Consider the following 15,395-nt stretch of genomic DNA (forward strand, 5'->3'; position numbering starts at 1 on the left):
TGCATTGTATCTAGTGTTAAGTTAGGGTTATGGAATGGGACAACACGAGTTAGAACAAGCTTGTGGGGAAGTGGCCATAATGTCTGTCTCAATTAACATTGGTGCTGCAGTGTCATTTTCTACAATTCGTGTACCGTACGTACCTTTGTAACATCGCAAATCCAAGAGCAATTTTATGAACCATATCTTTGTTATTCACTTTTACCTTCATACCATAGCTTTGTCATTTTCCAACCAACACGGCTTTTACAATCAAATCCAAACATTTTATTAAACAAATCTTTTACAGTGCTGTTTATTTTGCACCTTTGAAAACCCTTCAACTGAATCCCTATATGGGTTATTAAAGCCAAGACAGAGTTTAAACCTTTCTCAATCATGTATACTACATGGGACACATCTCTATGACTAATAAGTTGTTAGGAAAAAATAGGAATAATGATATAGTGAAAATCAATCCTCTATCTGAATGAAAGTACAAGTACATATCCTCTGGAATGAACGAATGAATGAATGGGCATCTTGTAAAAGGAGGGTTCAGTTTGTCCCAAATTCAGCTCTAAGCAACTGGCACACCCTCTCAGCAATTTCATGTTTTGCATCCAAAGAAACAGGAGGATCTCCGATGTAAATGTCAAAAAGGGCCTCTGTTAAGAAAAACAGAGTTCAATCTAGAGTTAATCAATCAATGTGTGCAATTATATCTAAAATCAGATTAATTCTAAAATCACCACCAAATTGGCCATAAACCAAAGGGATTTGCATGGAGTCTGAATAGGCTATGTAATGTATATGTCCAAGAGAGGCTCCTCTAGAAATATTTACACTATCTATATCACAAATGGCGAAGTGGAAGAACATTTACAAGGTCTAATGATGATTAACACACAAAATTATGAGCATAATACAAACTCAAATGAAATTCACTGTTTCTATTATTTGTATAATTTGTTGGCATCCCTAAACTGTATATCCATATGAAACTTGATACTTACTAACAAAATCATTGCCTGAGATAGTTCCAATCAGCCTTCCATCAACTGTAAAGAGAAGACGATGAGTTGTAAATTGGCCTTAAGACCAAATAAGGTATAGTTCTGAATCTTAAAGCATAGAGCTACCTAACTTACTTTTAATATGAAGAAGGCTTCCGGTGACCCTTTGGAAATCAATAACAGAACCCTGCAAGAGAAGTATTCAAGAATTTCATATATAACTATTCTTTTGAATAGTGAAGGTTGACATATAAAAAAGAATATCGTGCAAAATTTCACAATTTAGCAACAAATACCCTTGATAGTGGCGGTAAGTTCTCTGAAAAATAAGAGTTGAATGTATCCAATCCCTCATCAACTTCCACTCCCTTAATCTGCAAAGTTAGTATGCATTGCAAATATTGAAGAACAAAAACATGACACACAATCGATAAATACAAAAATCTGATGCATGAAGCAACAGTAAATTGATTTGCACACCTTCTTCAAACGGTTCCTTAATGTAGTATCAAAGGCACTGCATCAACAGAGATATTTTAGTAAAGTTTATTTTAGAAGATAGGAACTAGTCCCTAACGTGCTTTATAAGGTAAAAAGAGAAGCGTGCAGAAACATACCTTCTGACCGTGCACATTTTAAGGCTTCTATGGTGTATGATCAGGCGCACTGTCATTTCCAAATCATACCTATATTCAATATTGTTACTAGACAACTTAGTGCTATTGAACAACTTTTTCTGAGATTTCAATGATGAACTAATATGCCAAAGGCTAAGCTCATTGATTCATGCATATTAATGACTATTTACTACGAATGGTTTAGCTAAAATAAAGTATTAAGTGAATCACAAGCAGATCACACTCAGATTCTCATTTTTCGTAAGCTTTTCTCACATAGAGGTTTAGACATTAGAGCTAGAGGAGGGTCTCTTACTCAATACAACAATCAATACATAGCAGGTCTCAATAACATAATAAGCAGAATTAACTTCCAAATAATCCCTTGCTTTACTACATGTCATGAACTCTAATTTCATTTAAAACTTGGTAACCATATCATTTGAATAAAACATACCTTAAAATATCTTCAAGAATGCTGGAAGCATCCACATCTCCGTGAGCTGCATATTTTTCACCAAGTTGAGCCCTAAGACTGCCAGGGCTTATATCTGTAAGTCCATCCATTTTCCAGAACAAATCAAGCCTGATACATAGAAATTGCTGACCATAACATCTTCCACATAGAGCATTCTCATTACCACATAAGGCTTTTAGTCTGGCCCTCACTTCCCATTATGAAATCCAATATCTTTCTTGCAAACTAACTTATTTGTACCAAGTATTCTAAGAACTTACAAAAACCAAATGCATAGACTTTGATTGACTTGAATTTGAGAATAGTTATTTTATTGATGCCCATGCCTACCAATACCTGCAGAAAGACAATTAACATCAATCCCAAACAATACAAAGAGCAGTCCTAGGTCTACCAAATACTTGCAGCCCAAGTTCTAATAATAGATAAGCCTCAATTTAATGCAAAGCACTGGTTCTCATTGTCTGCATAAAGGTTGCATATCTTCTAATTTCACATTGAGAGAGAGACAAATGGAGAGGTCTGGGTATTTACATCTGTAGCTAACAGGTGCTTTTCTTTGATCACGCACTATTTGCTTCTATTAGGAGGCCAACTATGAATTAAAGTTGCACAATGAAGAGCCTGTTAAATGGTAAATAACTATGCAATATCTACATCTATTAAGTGGTAACCTCTTTTGTGCATTATTTCACGCAAGTAATTAGCAACATATGAAGAATATGCCTTGTGTATAAAACATTTGCACCTCAGAATTTCTGAAATGAAATACAAACCTGGCAACAGGCGGCAGAATCTTGATCTTCACATGAAAGGAAAGAAGGGAATTTGATTCCAGTCTCTCGTTCCAGAACCATGTTTTCCGTGGCATTCAACCCATACCGAAAACCCAGAATTTCAGGTTCATATTTCGTTGTATCTATCGTATCTTCTATGGAGAAAGCTCCACTCTTCTGGAATTCATCGTCTTCATGGCACCTGATGATTCATCACATTAACTTGGCTGGGCTATCTTATAAAGGAAGTCTCACATTTTAAAAAAAATAGTGTTTAGACTGATGTCTGAATTATGAGCTCACAATCGTTCAACTGGTGCCATGTTGTTGCGTTTGTGGGCGAAGAGTGTCTCTATTCTCTTTCAGTATGCCAGCAGCCGTTCTGTTCTGTTACGGACAATCAAAAGGAAATGGAGTAAAGATGGTCAAAGAAAACCAAGAAAAGCACGCCATAGTGTTATATATGTGTAATTTGGGAGCAATAGAGGAATACTGAAAAAAATGAACTAGAAATATGTGTACCTCTTTTGAGTGGGAATCTACACTACACAATACGTCCATCTCTGAGGTACATAGATATGTTTAAGCGCTTCATGCATAGTTCGGAGTACATGCCGTTTACACATTCTCAGCATCAAAGAATTAGCTGATGTTCATATATCCAAATTTTGTTTCCTGCAAGAGAATTATAAGAGCATAATTTAACATCTATATTTTCCTCACACCAACATGTACACATGTGATTTTTTACATATCATATATGAACATGTGTGATATAGATCATAGAAAAAAAATGCAAGCAGAAGCAGGAAATTGAACGCCATTGAAAGAATCGAAAGAGAAAAGGGAAGTGAATGTAAGTGAAGAAGAGAATTCAAGCAGAAATAGCTAGGGAAGAAACTTCATTAAAACGGGGGGGAGAGATGCATGGAGTAGGTAAAAGAAAGATAAAGCAAGCGGAATCAGAGAAGAAACTCCATTTCCACTGAGATCAGAATGCAAAGGAACCACGAAGAGAACAATCTCCAGTAACGAAAGGAAATTTAAAAAAGAACCCTAAGGTAAATCAGATGTTAAAATTAGGGCTTAGGATAGTGTAATGTCGCAAAAATGGAGAATTTTGCAAGTGGAAATTAATCTCTAGTGAAGGAGCTCAATTAGTGTTGGTGAAGGGTTAGTAAGAGAAATTTGAAAGCGGAAATCGCAGCTTGTAGGGAAGAAACTCCATTAAAACCTCGGAATCTAAGAATCATGAGGGGAAGATCAAGAAGTGGAGGCAGCAGCTCCGCCAAATCTAGGGAAAAGAATGGAAAGCGGTGTGCAGAGAAGGCAAACCTGATGGATTAGTCGGAGAGATAGCACATTAATCCATTCATCCATGGCATTAACTGGAGGATGGACAGTCGAAGAAAGAGAGGGGAATATTCAGGATGTCATCGAATATTCTTCATCATTCGAATCTTTCAAATTTTGTCCTTCCCTTTGTTTTCTTAAAAGAAGACTAAGAGCAATGAAACCACTCTGTTTCTTTCTAAATTCTGAATGTGAAGGAAAGGAAAGGAAAGGAATGCGAAGCAGAAGTCGTGTGTTTGTGTGTGTGTGTGTGTGTGTTCACACTTGAGAGTGTCCGGACAATCCAAAGAGTCAGAAGGAGTCATGATATTCGGCTACAAAAACCGCACACGCAACTCGGGTCATGTCTCCTCTTCGATTCCTCCTCCAGTTCATTGGTCCCGTGTGGCAATAATGTTACCCCTCATCATGACGTGTGGGGTCATGTACATAAATGTAGGCAGGCTCGAACTTGTCGAGGTTGAGCGTGATTCAATGCAAAATGCCTAGGTTGAAATGATCCACGTTAGCATAGCAATGGATGTATGTAGGTAGGTCATGTATGGCAAACATTTCTTTGACCAAAGGATGGCTTTGTTTGTTTTCGTGTTAAACCCCCCCCTTCCCCCCCATACTTCTCTCAATAGATTGCAATCGGCCTTCCATAGACATCAAAATTATATCTACCTATCTCCATCACTTGTACATTTGTTTATACATCTTTGTGTGATATGTTGGCTAGATAGCATCAATCTTGGTTTGGAAGTTCTCTTGTATAAGCTTAGTTAGCTTGGTTCGGACCAAGTGCTTGTGGAAACAAAATTGTGTTTGATATGGCATTGGGCGAAGGTATAATATGTTATGGACATATAAAATGTCAACACATTCGGAAAGCTCAAAAACAATATAGCCGTCAAGCATAGACATAATCGATAGAGCAAAGGTGTGACCTTTCTCAATTTCACTCCAAAGTATCCATATAACAATTTATTGTTCTCGTCAAACTTAACACCACAAATAATCATACCGCGCACGCATACAACTTTGAATCGATATGTTTCATGCCTTGTTAGCTTTAAATAAATTGTGCCATTATATGTTTCTACCTTACATCAATATGTTTGCATTCTTTTAACATTAGATCTTAAATATTAACAATACGTCTCTAATGAGTCCTCTCACTTTCAAAGCAATTGCTTTTGAGAGAGCGTTGTCTAGTGCATTCAGGAAATTCTAATCAGAAACATGAAACAGGTGCTCACTATACAAGTACATTACGTCTAAATTTTATAAGAGGTTTTCAATGCCAACACTCTTGATATTATACTCCAAAATCATTATACATTATTTAAGTAAATGTTCCACAAAGATGGCATAAAACATTAGGTGATTCTCCACCTATGCCAAATGATTGATGACAGTCTTCACATTTACATCTAAATCAGATGGAAAATGTACATATATGACAGAAGCTCCTTTTGAAGGGGTTTGTTCCATGCCAACATACTTGACCATACCATACCTTCTACACTTCCGTAAAAAATCCATCTCTATATGACCCTTTTAACATCAAAAAGGATGCGTCAAACAATCGCTGATTCTCCACCTGTGCTGAATAATCGATGGCAATATTTACATTTCTCTAATTTCCTGCGTGGGATAATAGATTGGGAGTGAATAGGTGCCCTGCCATAATATTTATCTCAATAGATTAGAATTAGCAAATGTTTCAAAAACATACTGAGTTACAGTACTTCAACGAGAATTTATGCACCACCGTCTGATATAAAACATGCTCTTGTAAACTCACCAATATTGATTCCAAAGCATGTATTCGTCAGAAACTGCTGCTTCACCATCAGAATTGCGATGCCAAAGGAAATAGGCATGTGTGCGATTCTTTATTTCTAGCCTTCCATGCCCAAAACTTGCTTCTCTAAATGCTGAATAATCAGGTTGAGGCTCTGTAAAGCTGCAAGTTGGAATGCAAGTGTAGTATTTGAGAAAGAATGAAGCTTTTATCCATTGTAACCAAAAAAGCAGGTTTGAATACAAACATTCTGAAAGCTCACTAATTAACAATAAAAATACCATTGTTTTCCCTCTTCCCAAAGAGATCATCATCTCTCAAGATGGATTTTGGCTTCACAGAAAAGACCAATCTTTGATGTGGGTTTAAGCACCCATTGAATGCTTATGACAAGGGACACAGAATATCCTTGGTTCATATTATATAGGAGATGCTATCTCTAGCATGACAACCAATACAATTGTTTCCCACTTAACCAAAAAAAAAAGAGAGCTATATTAAAGTATTTTAAGAGGCCAAAATTCCCTATAAGACTAAACAAGTGATTGTATCTTAAAACGTTCTCTCATGATCTATTTTGACGTTAGAAACAAATCCCAAATTTTGAAGTTTGGTCCAAGTAACCTATGGGTTGAAGCACCCATTGGATGCTTATGGTGAGGAACACAAAATATCCTTCATACAATAGGGAATGCCATATCTAGCCCTTGCATGTCTAGCATGACTAGAATTTGGGGGATGTGTGTGAAACAGATGCATGCATATATGGTTTGAGGATATGGACAATTTTCTGGTGCTTTTTATCCATCATCCTTCAACTGGTTTGAATCACAAGTATATACAGATAATATTTGAGAGTTCACTAAGTTTTAAAAAAAGAAGTTCATTTGATCGTAACTTGCATAAAGCTCTTTGCAGAGACAGTGTAAACTGAGGGAAATAGCAAGGTTGGGTTCCACGCCATTGCCCCAACTCATTGGGTTTTAGATGCAGTTGACATTTTGAGACAGAGAGTTTCCTTATGCTCTACAATTAAGAGATATTTGACCTTAGATCACCAAAAGAAATTTCTTAAAGGCTGGCTTTACTCCTACATACATAATAGGTAAGGCCACATGTTCTACCTTTCCATCACCATGTGTATGGATTTTCATACCTATTCTTTCTTTACTGCCATATAAAATATGCACACCATTGTAATTGCAATTACGAACTCTCATAGTTTATAAATGCGAGTATGCTTGTCAAATAGCGGAGGTAATATTTCTTGTTTCTTCTTTTGATAACAGGGAATCGTCACTTACATGCCAGCAATGCCCTCAATATTGCCACCATCACCAACTGTTAAGTAAAGTGGAGCAGAGTCATCTTTCACAGGGACACGTGCTCCATTCAGTACATTGCTTGCAACATTAGAAACCCTATACTGCACAATGAAACTAAGTTTTATCCTTCTTATGCTCTACATAGTTTAAAACTAAGGATAATGTTAACAGTTAAAAGATCACTTACAGATCTTTCATAGGCGTGGACATGACCTGCAAATACAACATCAACTTTATGCTTCAAAAACCAGGTTTCAAATTCAATCCTCATTGCTTCCCCTTCCATATAATGGGCAGTGTTGCTATTGTACCATGGTGCATGCATCAAAATTATTAACCATGGTGTCACATTCCTGTCAACTCTTTCGAGCTCATCTCTTAACCACATCCACTGAGGTGTATATTTTGCTATTACAAGAAAAGTGAGATGTTAGACCCCTGCATTAGTCTCAAGGTCCTTAGTTTCCTAGACAATTTATTCAAAACAAAATAAACTTTTTACCATATCTATAAGATCAATATCAATGCCTTCGTAGAGGTCAACAACAGAGCATTCAACTTACACGTCTTCTCTAACAGTAACCTTGTTCACAAAGTTACAAATTTGAAGTTCAAATAATGTTGATGCAAGAGAACCTAACTGATGGCGCTACTTATCCCTAAGATGTCAATAGAAAAAACATCAACATCCGGAAAAAGCAACACACCGGGAATCTGAAGTTAATGCAGTGTTATCTAATCCTTTTGATGGTTTTGTAGATTTCAAGCTTGTTCACTTAGAGCAAACAAAGAAAAATATCCAAATTTTCTCTTTTTCCAGATTGATGTGTGTGGCTGCCATTTTGGACACATTGGGAACCTTTCCAAATGGCTCCCAATTATTAAATTTTAATAATTCTTTGACAATTTCTGGATACAACCTTCTGTGTATATGTATTTTAGTTATATAAGTATGTGTCTACGAAAATCCTCTAAAATATTGATAATTGCATGAAAGAAAATATTCATCTTGTAGACTTGTATAATCATCAATCAAATGCATAGATCCCAAAAACATACCTCCGAAATTTCAATTGTTTATCTCAAGTATGGTTCTTGAAAAAGTATATAACAGATGACAAAAACATGAATATCATTGGTCATAAGAATAGACTCCATATGCATATTGCTAAGTACATATGATTGCCAATGATGCACTTATGGTTCTTCGAAGCATGCATTACAAAGGGATGACCTCAAACTTAAATCTGAGATCAAACTTCTTCTTTTTTTCTCATCAGATAACCATTGTCTTATAACCATAGTTGTACTATGGCCAAGTACCCTAAGATGTTTTAATTATTGATATTCGTGTATTCCGTCTACCAGTATATCTGATTAATGCAAGGATGATTAAATGAGCTAGTTCTTCCTATGTTGCTTTTTTTAAATGCTCACCATATGCAGAATAGCTTGACAGAACAATGATGTGGGCAGATGCTCTCCGAATGGCATACCATAGGGGTGATGTACTCTGTGAAGCTAGATAAGGTGTGGGAAACCGGTGCATAAACGGTTTAAAAGAATCTTCTTCCCCCTACAGATTTATTGAAATCAATCAAACTTTGTTGAGGTTAAATCATTACTTTTTTTCTCGTTTTATTTGGAGCAAAGTAACCATTATACCATTTACAACAAGATATATTGAACCATTATGCAAAAAGTAATGTTGGTTTTTTATTATCTTCAGTTTTAGTCTTTAGATTAGAGTTTTGGCCTTGATTGATACCATCAACATTCAGAGAAATTTACTTCCAAGACCCCGATAACATGAAGAATTTCTTTATACATTCATTGCACTAGCCTGTTGTTTTCCACTTTAAGATTTATAGCACCTTTTGAAAAATCTAGAAAAACTGTTGCACCAGGGCTTAGTTTTTACAGTTATCCTTTTCAAACATAGATTTATAGCCTATTCTCTTCTTTTGTTTAAGATGTTACATAATGAACTCATACTTGAATGACTCCTGGTGCATAGCATAAAACATCTATACCAAGTACTCTAAATTTCTGCAACACAGAGCATGGTACGACAGCGTGTGCAGCAGGCAGAAAGAGTGGATGAAATTGCACTGATTCACATTAAAATAAAAGAAAACTATGTAGAGAAAGCAGCTTACAAGTTGTGGCTTGAACTCAATTTCATGATTGCCAGCTGTCCAGATCCATGGTTGATAAGCTGTATTTGATTCCACAAAGCGTCCCCACGAATCCCACCGCACACCATTATCAAGAGGATAATTGTCAGCATAAGAGAGATCGCCGACATATAGAACTGTTTGCCCATTAGATTGCTTATAATGCTCAAGTGTAGTGTGTGAATCATACGTTTGGCCTAAATCCCCTGGAACACACACACACACTCTCTCTCTCTCTCTCTCTCTCTCTCTCTCTCTCTCTCTCTCTCTCTTTTCTTTTCTTTTCTTTTTTTCATAATATTACTATATGATATTGTGCTGATTTCTGACTCTCCAGAGGGACTACAAAGGCATCTAAATGCCTTAAAACTATTTTGTACGGACATAGGTTTGTCAATCAACATGAATAAAACTAAAGTGATGGTGTTTAACACCACCCAAGCATGGGTAACAAGATCAGAACCAGAATTCTTCTTGGGAGAGGAAAAGGTGGAATACACACGCTCCTACACATACCTAGGAGTAACATTTACAGGACCTAGGTTCTCTTTACAGGAGGCCGCTTGTGCCCGACTTTCTCTTGCATATGCAGCCCTTGGTGCTCTCAAGAGACAATGTGCACATTTGCAATTCCAAAAGCCACGGACTAAGCTATGGTTATTTGATATACTTGTCACACCAACTCTTCTCTATGGAGTAGAGACATGGGGACTGAGTCTTAACAAGGCAAATCATTGGAAAGATTTAGAGAGACCTTTAGTGTCAATGATTGCTCGCATGATAAGGAGCAAAGCATCAGTGCCCCACGATATAATCCGGGCAGAGATGGGAGCAGCACCTATAATGACCGAGGCGTTGTTCCGATCAGTGACATTTATCCAACGTCTTTGGGAGCTCCCTAAACGAAGGTACCCAAGGTTGGCACTTATGTCATCAAAACAACTGGCTGAAAATGGAGACACTCATTGTTGGTATGCTGAAATGCAGCAATGGTTCGAGTCACATGGCATGAGTATAAATGCACTACCCCCGTTCCAATATAGCTTGGACTGTCCCCATCTAAATATGACCAAAGTGGAAAAGAATAGAGTGATCCGAACTGATATTATTAACTTGGAAAACAAGATAACATGGATCAGCCCCAAAATACCACTTGGTACAAAGATGCCGCATTATAAGACACTTCTTACATACATCAGAGGATGGATTTGTCATCAGGCCACCTTATATGGACATACATCTATCCTATGCGCTGCGTAGTGTGATAGGGCAGCTGCGAACTTCATCACATCAGCTACAAATTGAGGTAGGCAGATATACACGACTACCTCTAAAAGAGAGAATTTGCCAATTGTGTCATCAAGGAGTGGAATCTGAAGAACACTATGTTTGTCATTGTAGTGTCTTTTATGAAATCAGAGGGAGATACCATTGCCTCTTTAAACAAGGCTTTGGCCCACTACGCAAGGTAATGGAATATGAGGACCAACAATGCCTACGACTTTTCTTGCTAGAGCTCAAGAGACATCGAGAAAAGTTGTTGAAGAATACAACCACACAAGCTCATCCACAAAGAACAATCACAACTTTCTTTAGCCCCATCACTCCTAATGCTAGAAGTCAACCCCGGGATACACAAATGGGCTTCAGACCAGGACATAACAAAGGGGTTACAATTGATCGGGCAATGGCAATTTGCCGTGCACGTAGGCCTCGGCCCCATGGACCAAGACCTCGACACCCTTGTCATCGACAAATAAAAGCCATTATCTCCCACCATCATAGGTGCTTCCCTCACTTCGGAGACATTTCCATTCTGGATCGACCTATGCTAGAGATCTTTCGAAGACAAAAGCTACAATATACCTAACTTGAGGATCTCACATGTGCCAAAAACCAGATTCCCTCATTTCTTTTCTTTTCATGTTATTTACTTTTATATTTACTGTGTAATATTTATTTTATTTTGATTTGTTCTCAAAGACGAGACAACACTTAAGATGTAATCTCTTATTTGGTCTTATAGGCCATTTTGGCCTCTTAAAAGACGTTAATATCTCTCTCTCTCTCTCTCTCTCTCTAACCATGGGACTGATCAAACTTTAATCTCTCATGAGGACCGTAATAAAGTAATACGCCAAGAAATATGGCAAATTACACCCGATATAAATGGATCACCCCACGAGAGTCACTCCCATTTAAAATGTTATACTATAAGGAACACTTCATGCACTTCTCTAAGTTAGGTTTTATTACACGACCAAAATATCTAGATACATTCTTATCAAATGCACTAAGGGTGGCCATTGGACAACTTAGGATATCATCTCACCAACTTGAGATTGAGAATGGTTGTGCTAATAGAGTCCCTAGAGAGGAAAGACTATGTAGGTTATGTCACATAGAGATAGAGGATGAGTATCACTTTACATGCAAGTGTCCATCTTATGCCGAGATAAGGGCAAAATACCAAGACATACTAGGACCCTCTCCCACCCTCTCCAAACTATTAGATACCCAGGATATAAAGAGACTAGGTAGGTATATCTTAGAGCTAAAACAACATAGGGAGAATAAACTACAAAGTGTTAACCATAACCTTTTTAATATTCACCAACATGTAACTAATGTAATTTTTCGAGGACCCTCTCCCACCCTCTCCAAACTATTAGATACCCAGGATATAAAGAGACTAGGTAGGTATATCTTAGAGCTAAAACAACATAGGGAGAATAAACTACAAAGTGTTAACCATAACCTTTTTAATATTCACCAACATGTAACTAATGTAATTTTTCGGGAACAAGGGGAGACGATGAATGTGGACACACCTACACCACTCGGCCTCTCTCTTGATGAAGCATAAATGCAAAGAACAGCCAAACGCCCTCGGATGTCAGGCTTCAAAGCAACTTGACGTGGAGTAGAAACAATTAAGAAGATAAGGGAACGTGTGCTATGCCGCCTAGAAGCTATGGTTGGGGTACCTTTTACATTGGGACCACGAGCCACATCCACATCGAAACCCTTTGACCTCCCACTTCTTTTCAAGAGACTTGGATGGAAATGAAACTAGGCCTAGTACAAAACCATCGAACATGATTTTTTACTAGAACTCTTTAGCTTGAGTTCTTTTTTCTTTTTTTTTACTTTCGATGAATGGGTAAATACCCCATTTTTGTTGTAAACCAATTGTTTCATGGGCCAATTTTGGTCTTAGAAGACATTAATATATCTTGATTTCTTTCTTTCTTTCTCACACACACACACACACAAATTTAACCTCGAGTATGGCAGCCACATCAATAGTTTGCCCCATGATCCATGTTGGCTCCTTGTGGGCATGAGTTAATATTATCATCATCCTCTCTCAAAAAGATATAGCATGGTGTTCCTAGAGAAAAACTATGGAAACCACGTCTATTCTAGGACGTTTGTAACACAACAAAAGTGAGTTTAATTTAATCTAATCACGGAGTAGTCATACCATGTCCTATAGGTTACCATGCTCATCTTGGCTGCTACACATGGTTATCCTGCCTCATTACAGAATATTTCAATGATCAATGCACTTACTAAGTCATACCAAAGGGACAATAACTGGTTCCAAAGTTTCAAAATAGGATGCCAATTGCTTGATAATAGCAAACCAAAAATGGTAATTCATCAAGCTTAACCTGTTTTACTTGATGGAAGCAAGAATATCCCATGGTACCCTTCATACATTGTTTACATACCAATCACCCCAAAAACATGTGATGCATCTGGACGGGGTTTAGGTGGAGTTATAAACCAGAATTCACGAGCATCACTTCCAACCCCAATCTTGTATGTATAATTGGCATCATGCTGTAGAAAACAAACAATACATAGAAAACACATCAAGTTCTACGTTGTTGAGATTCTTTTTTCTCGAATATTAAACAGCCGCATACCATGAGACCTTGTATAAGACAATGGTGAATAAAGCCGGATGTGTAGTTTCCAAATTTATACATTGTGACATTAACATTGTTGTTATCATGTTTGATATCATCATTTGCAAGAGAATATGATAGAGTATCTGACGTGTTCGCAAAATTTGTAACCCATGAAATGATCATAGCCTGTCCATCATAATCTCCTTGGGTGATATGTACCTAAGCATTAAAAAACATATTTGTTTTCTACAGAAAAAGTCATTGCATTATTTTATAAGTTCTGATTGTCAATAGTTATATTATCACCTGTTGTGGTGCATTGACTCTCTCTGGAATACGAAAAACAGGATTGTCAAGTGACATATCTTCTGATGCAGAAGATTTTCGGGTGTAAATACTTGTCTTCCCTGCATAACAAACTGCAAGGTTCCCAAGCAAGGCAACAAGGATATACGACAGAAAAGGGTTCCACCTTGTTTCCATTCTGCAAGTCACATTAGAACCTGTAACAGAGAGCCTAGCGTTATCAACTTCAAAGACCAAATTCGGCTAGGTATCTGAGTTGTAAATTGCAGCATATAACTGATAAAATAATACATATGTGAAAGCTCCCTACAAGAGAACCTATTTGCAAATATGAAACAGATTTGTACATTATCAAAAACAATGGTGTTTCCCTATGAACATCATTGGCAATTTGATAACAGTGGAGTTTTCCTGGGAATATTCTTCAGGATTCACACACAATAACTGCTCAATTATCTACGAATTTCCTTCAGGACTACAAAGGTAACAATTACTCAATTTTTTCTATCCATTTTCTTCAAGATCTTACAAGCAATTATGCTCGTGTGTCTGTGGATTGCTTATATTATTTCATTGGCAACATTTAGTTGTGCATCTAGGATTTCGCAATCAACAACTGCTCATATATCTATGGATTTTGTCTTGGATTTCACAAACACAATTGTTCGAGTTTCTACTTTATTTCTTCCGGAATTCACCAAAAATAACTACTAATTATCTGTAGGTTTTCTTGATAACTCCACAATCGACAACTACTCATTTATCTGTGATTTTCTTCAAGTACTCCACAATCAATCAACATCTGCTCATTTATCTATGCACTTTCCTCAGCATTTCACAAGCAACAACTACCCATTACCCTATGAGTTTCACAAGTAACATGCATTTTCTCTCAGATTTCAGTGGCAGTAACTGTTCATTTATCTAAGGATTCTTAGCTCTTCATGGATTTCACGGGCAAACAATGGGTCATCTGTAAATGGAATCTCTCCAGGATTTCACAAGAAAAGAAAGAATGGTCTATTATCTATAAAATTTCTGCGGGATTTCACGAGAAAAAATGGATACTGGTTTACCCATGGATTTTCATCAGCACTTTGATCATAAGCTCTTCCATGGATAGAATCTTTCCACAAGTTCAAGAGCAAACAACTGTTCATCTGTTGATGGAATTCCCTACAGGATTTCACGCGAACAAACCCGGGATTTTCTTCAGAGTTTGACAAGCAAAACAACTGATCATCTGAGTATGGGATTTCTTCAGGGATTCCACCAGCAAACAACTGGACACTAATCGACATGGTTTTGTGCGTAAACAGACGGTTAGTTATCTGTCTATGGAATTCCCTTCAGAATCGATGATGTTACCTGAAAGAAGAACAAGATTCAAGAAGGCAGCTCTCCTCCGATGTGGTATTTGCTTCGCTCAGTGAGACAGAGTAAAGAAAGGCAACAGGAAAAATAAAATCAAACGACAGAATGAGTGTCCGACATAGCTTCACACATTGAGCTGTTTCATTGCAGATATATATATATATATATACTGTATAGTATATACATATATATATATACTGTATACATATATACACTGTACACATATATATGTATATATACATACATATATAATGTATACATACATGATACATATATATAATAATA

General features: G+C 37.0%; 2 protein-coding genes across 6 annotated transcripts; both read right to left on the minus strand.

The window, feature by feature from the left end:
• Positions 1 to 241: 241 nt before the first annotated feature.
• On the minus strand, positions 242 to 4,235 carry LOC147860676 (fatty-acid-binding protein 2-like). Of its 4 annotated transcripts, none has more exons than XM_087323238.1 (12): positions 4,202 to 4,235; positions 3,389 to 3,541; positions 3,170 to 3,248; positions 2,867 to 3,068; positions 2,351 to 2,426; positions 2,070 to 2,163; positions 1,613 to 1,681; positions 1,476 to 1,512; positions 1,292 to 1,369; positions 1,122 to 1,182; positions 996 to 1,040; positions 242 to 647 (listed from the first exon to the last, which is right to left on the minus strand). In XM_087323238.1, exons 3-12 carry the CDS (start codon positions 3,187 to 3,189, stop codon positions 538 to 540), a joined length of 792 nt encoding a protein of 263 aa, XP_087179364.1. In that variant the 5' UTR covers positions 3,190 to 3,248; positions 3,389 to 3,541; positions 4,202 to 4,235; the 3' UTR covers positions 242 to 537. The 4 variants fall into 4 exon arrangements, with proteins under 4 accessions (XP_087179364.1, XP_087179366.1, XP_087179363.1 ...); XM_087323240.1 differs by having other exon boundaries at positions 1,131 to 1,182; positions 3,170 to 3,253; XM_087323237.1 differs by having other exon boundaries at positions 3,170 to 3,253.
• Positions 4,236 to 5,606: 1,371 nt separating this feature from the next.
• On the minus strand, positions 5,607 to 15,237 carry LOC147860677 (bifunctional purple acid phosphatase 26-like). Of its 2 annotated transcripts, none has more exons than XM_087323207.1 (10): positions 15,105 to 15,237; positions 13,737 to 13,914; positions 13,446 to 13,649; positions 13,248 to 13,359; positions 9,493 to 9,716; positions 8,771 to 8,909; positions 7,521 to 7,741; positions 7,313 to 7,434; positions 6,009 to 6,170; positions 5,607 to 5,884 (listed from the first exon to the last, which is right to left on the minus strand). In XM_087323207.1, exons 2-10 carry the CDS (start codon positions 13,911 to 13,913, stop codon positions 5,782 to 5,784), a joined length of 1,464 nt encoding a protein of 487 aa, XP_087179333.1. In that variant the 5' UTR covers position 13,914; positions 15,105 to 15,237; the 3' UTR covers positions 5,607 to 5,781. The 2 variants fall into 2 exon arrangements, with proteins under 2 accessions (XP_087179333.1, XP_087179332.1); XM_087323206.1 differs by having other exon boundaries at positions 13,737 to 13,933.
• Positions 15,238 to 15,395: the final 158 nt, after the last annotated feature.

This window comes from Azolla caroliniana, unplaced genomic scaffold (genome assembly GCF_043228905.1).
Source record: "Azolla caroliniana isolate FFs.n. ecotype wild unplaced genomic scaffold, voAzoCaro1.0.p SCAF_8, whole genome shotgun sequence".
NCBI lineage: Eukaryota > Viridiplantae > Streptophyta > Polypodiopsida > Salviniales > Salviniaceae > Azolla > Azolla caroliniana.

Excerpts from the sequence above, each read along its gene's own strand:
- LOC147860677 (XM_087323207.1), bottom strand. The coding sequence starts at position 13,913 with ATGGAAACAAGGTGGAACCCTTTTCTGTCGTATATCCTTGTTGCCTTG. Across the intron at positions 13,650-13,736 it reads GAGTCAATGCACCACAACAG|GTACATATCACCCAAGGAGA; the intron begins GTGATAATATAA and ends TTTAATGCTTAG. Across the intron at positions 7,742-8,770 it reads GTCAAGCTATTCTGCATATG|CAAAATATACACCTCAGTGG; the intron begins GTGAGCATTTAA and ends TTCTTGTAATAG.
- LOC147860676 (XM_087323238.1), bottom strand. The coding sequence starts at position 3,189 with ATGGCACCAGTTGAACGATT. Across the intron at positions 2,427-2,866 it reads ATTCTGCCGCCTGTTGCCAG|GTATTGGTAGGCATGGGCAT; the intron begins GTTTGTATTTCA and ends GTCTTTCTGCAG. Across the intron at positions 1,041-1,121 it reads TCATATTAAAAGTAAGTTAG|TTGATGGAAGGCTGATTGGA; the intron begins GTAGCTCTATGC and ends TTCTCTTTACAG.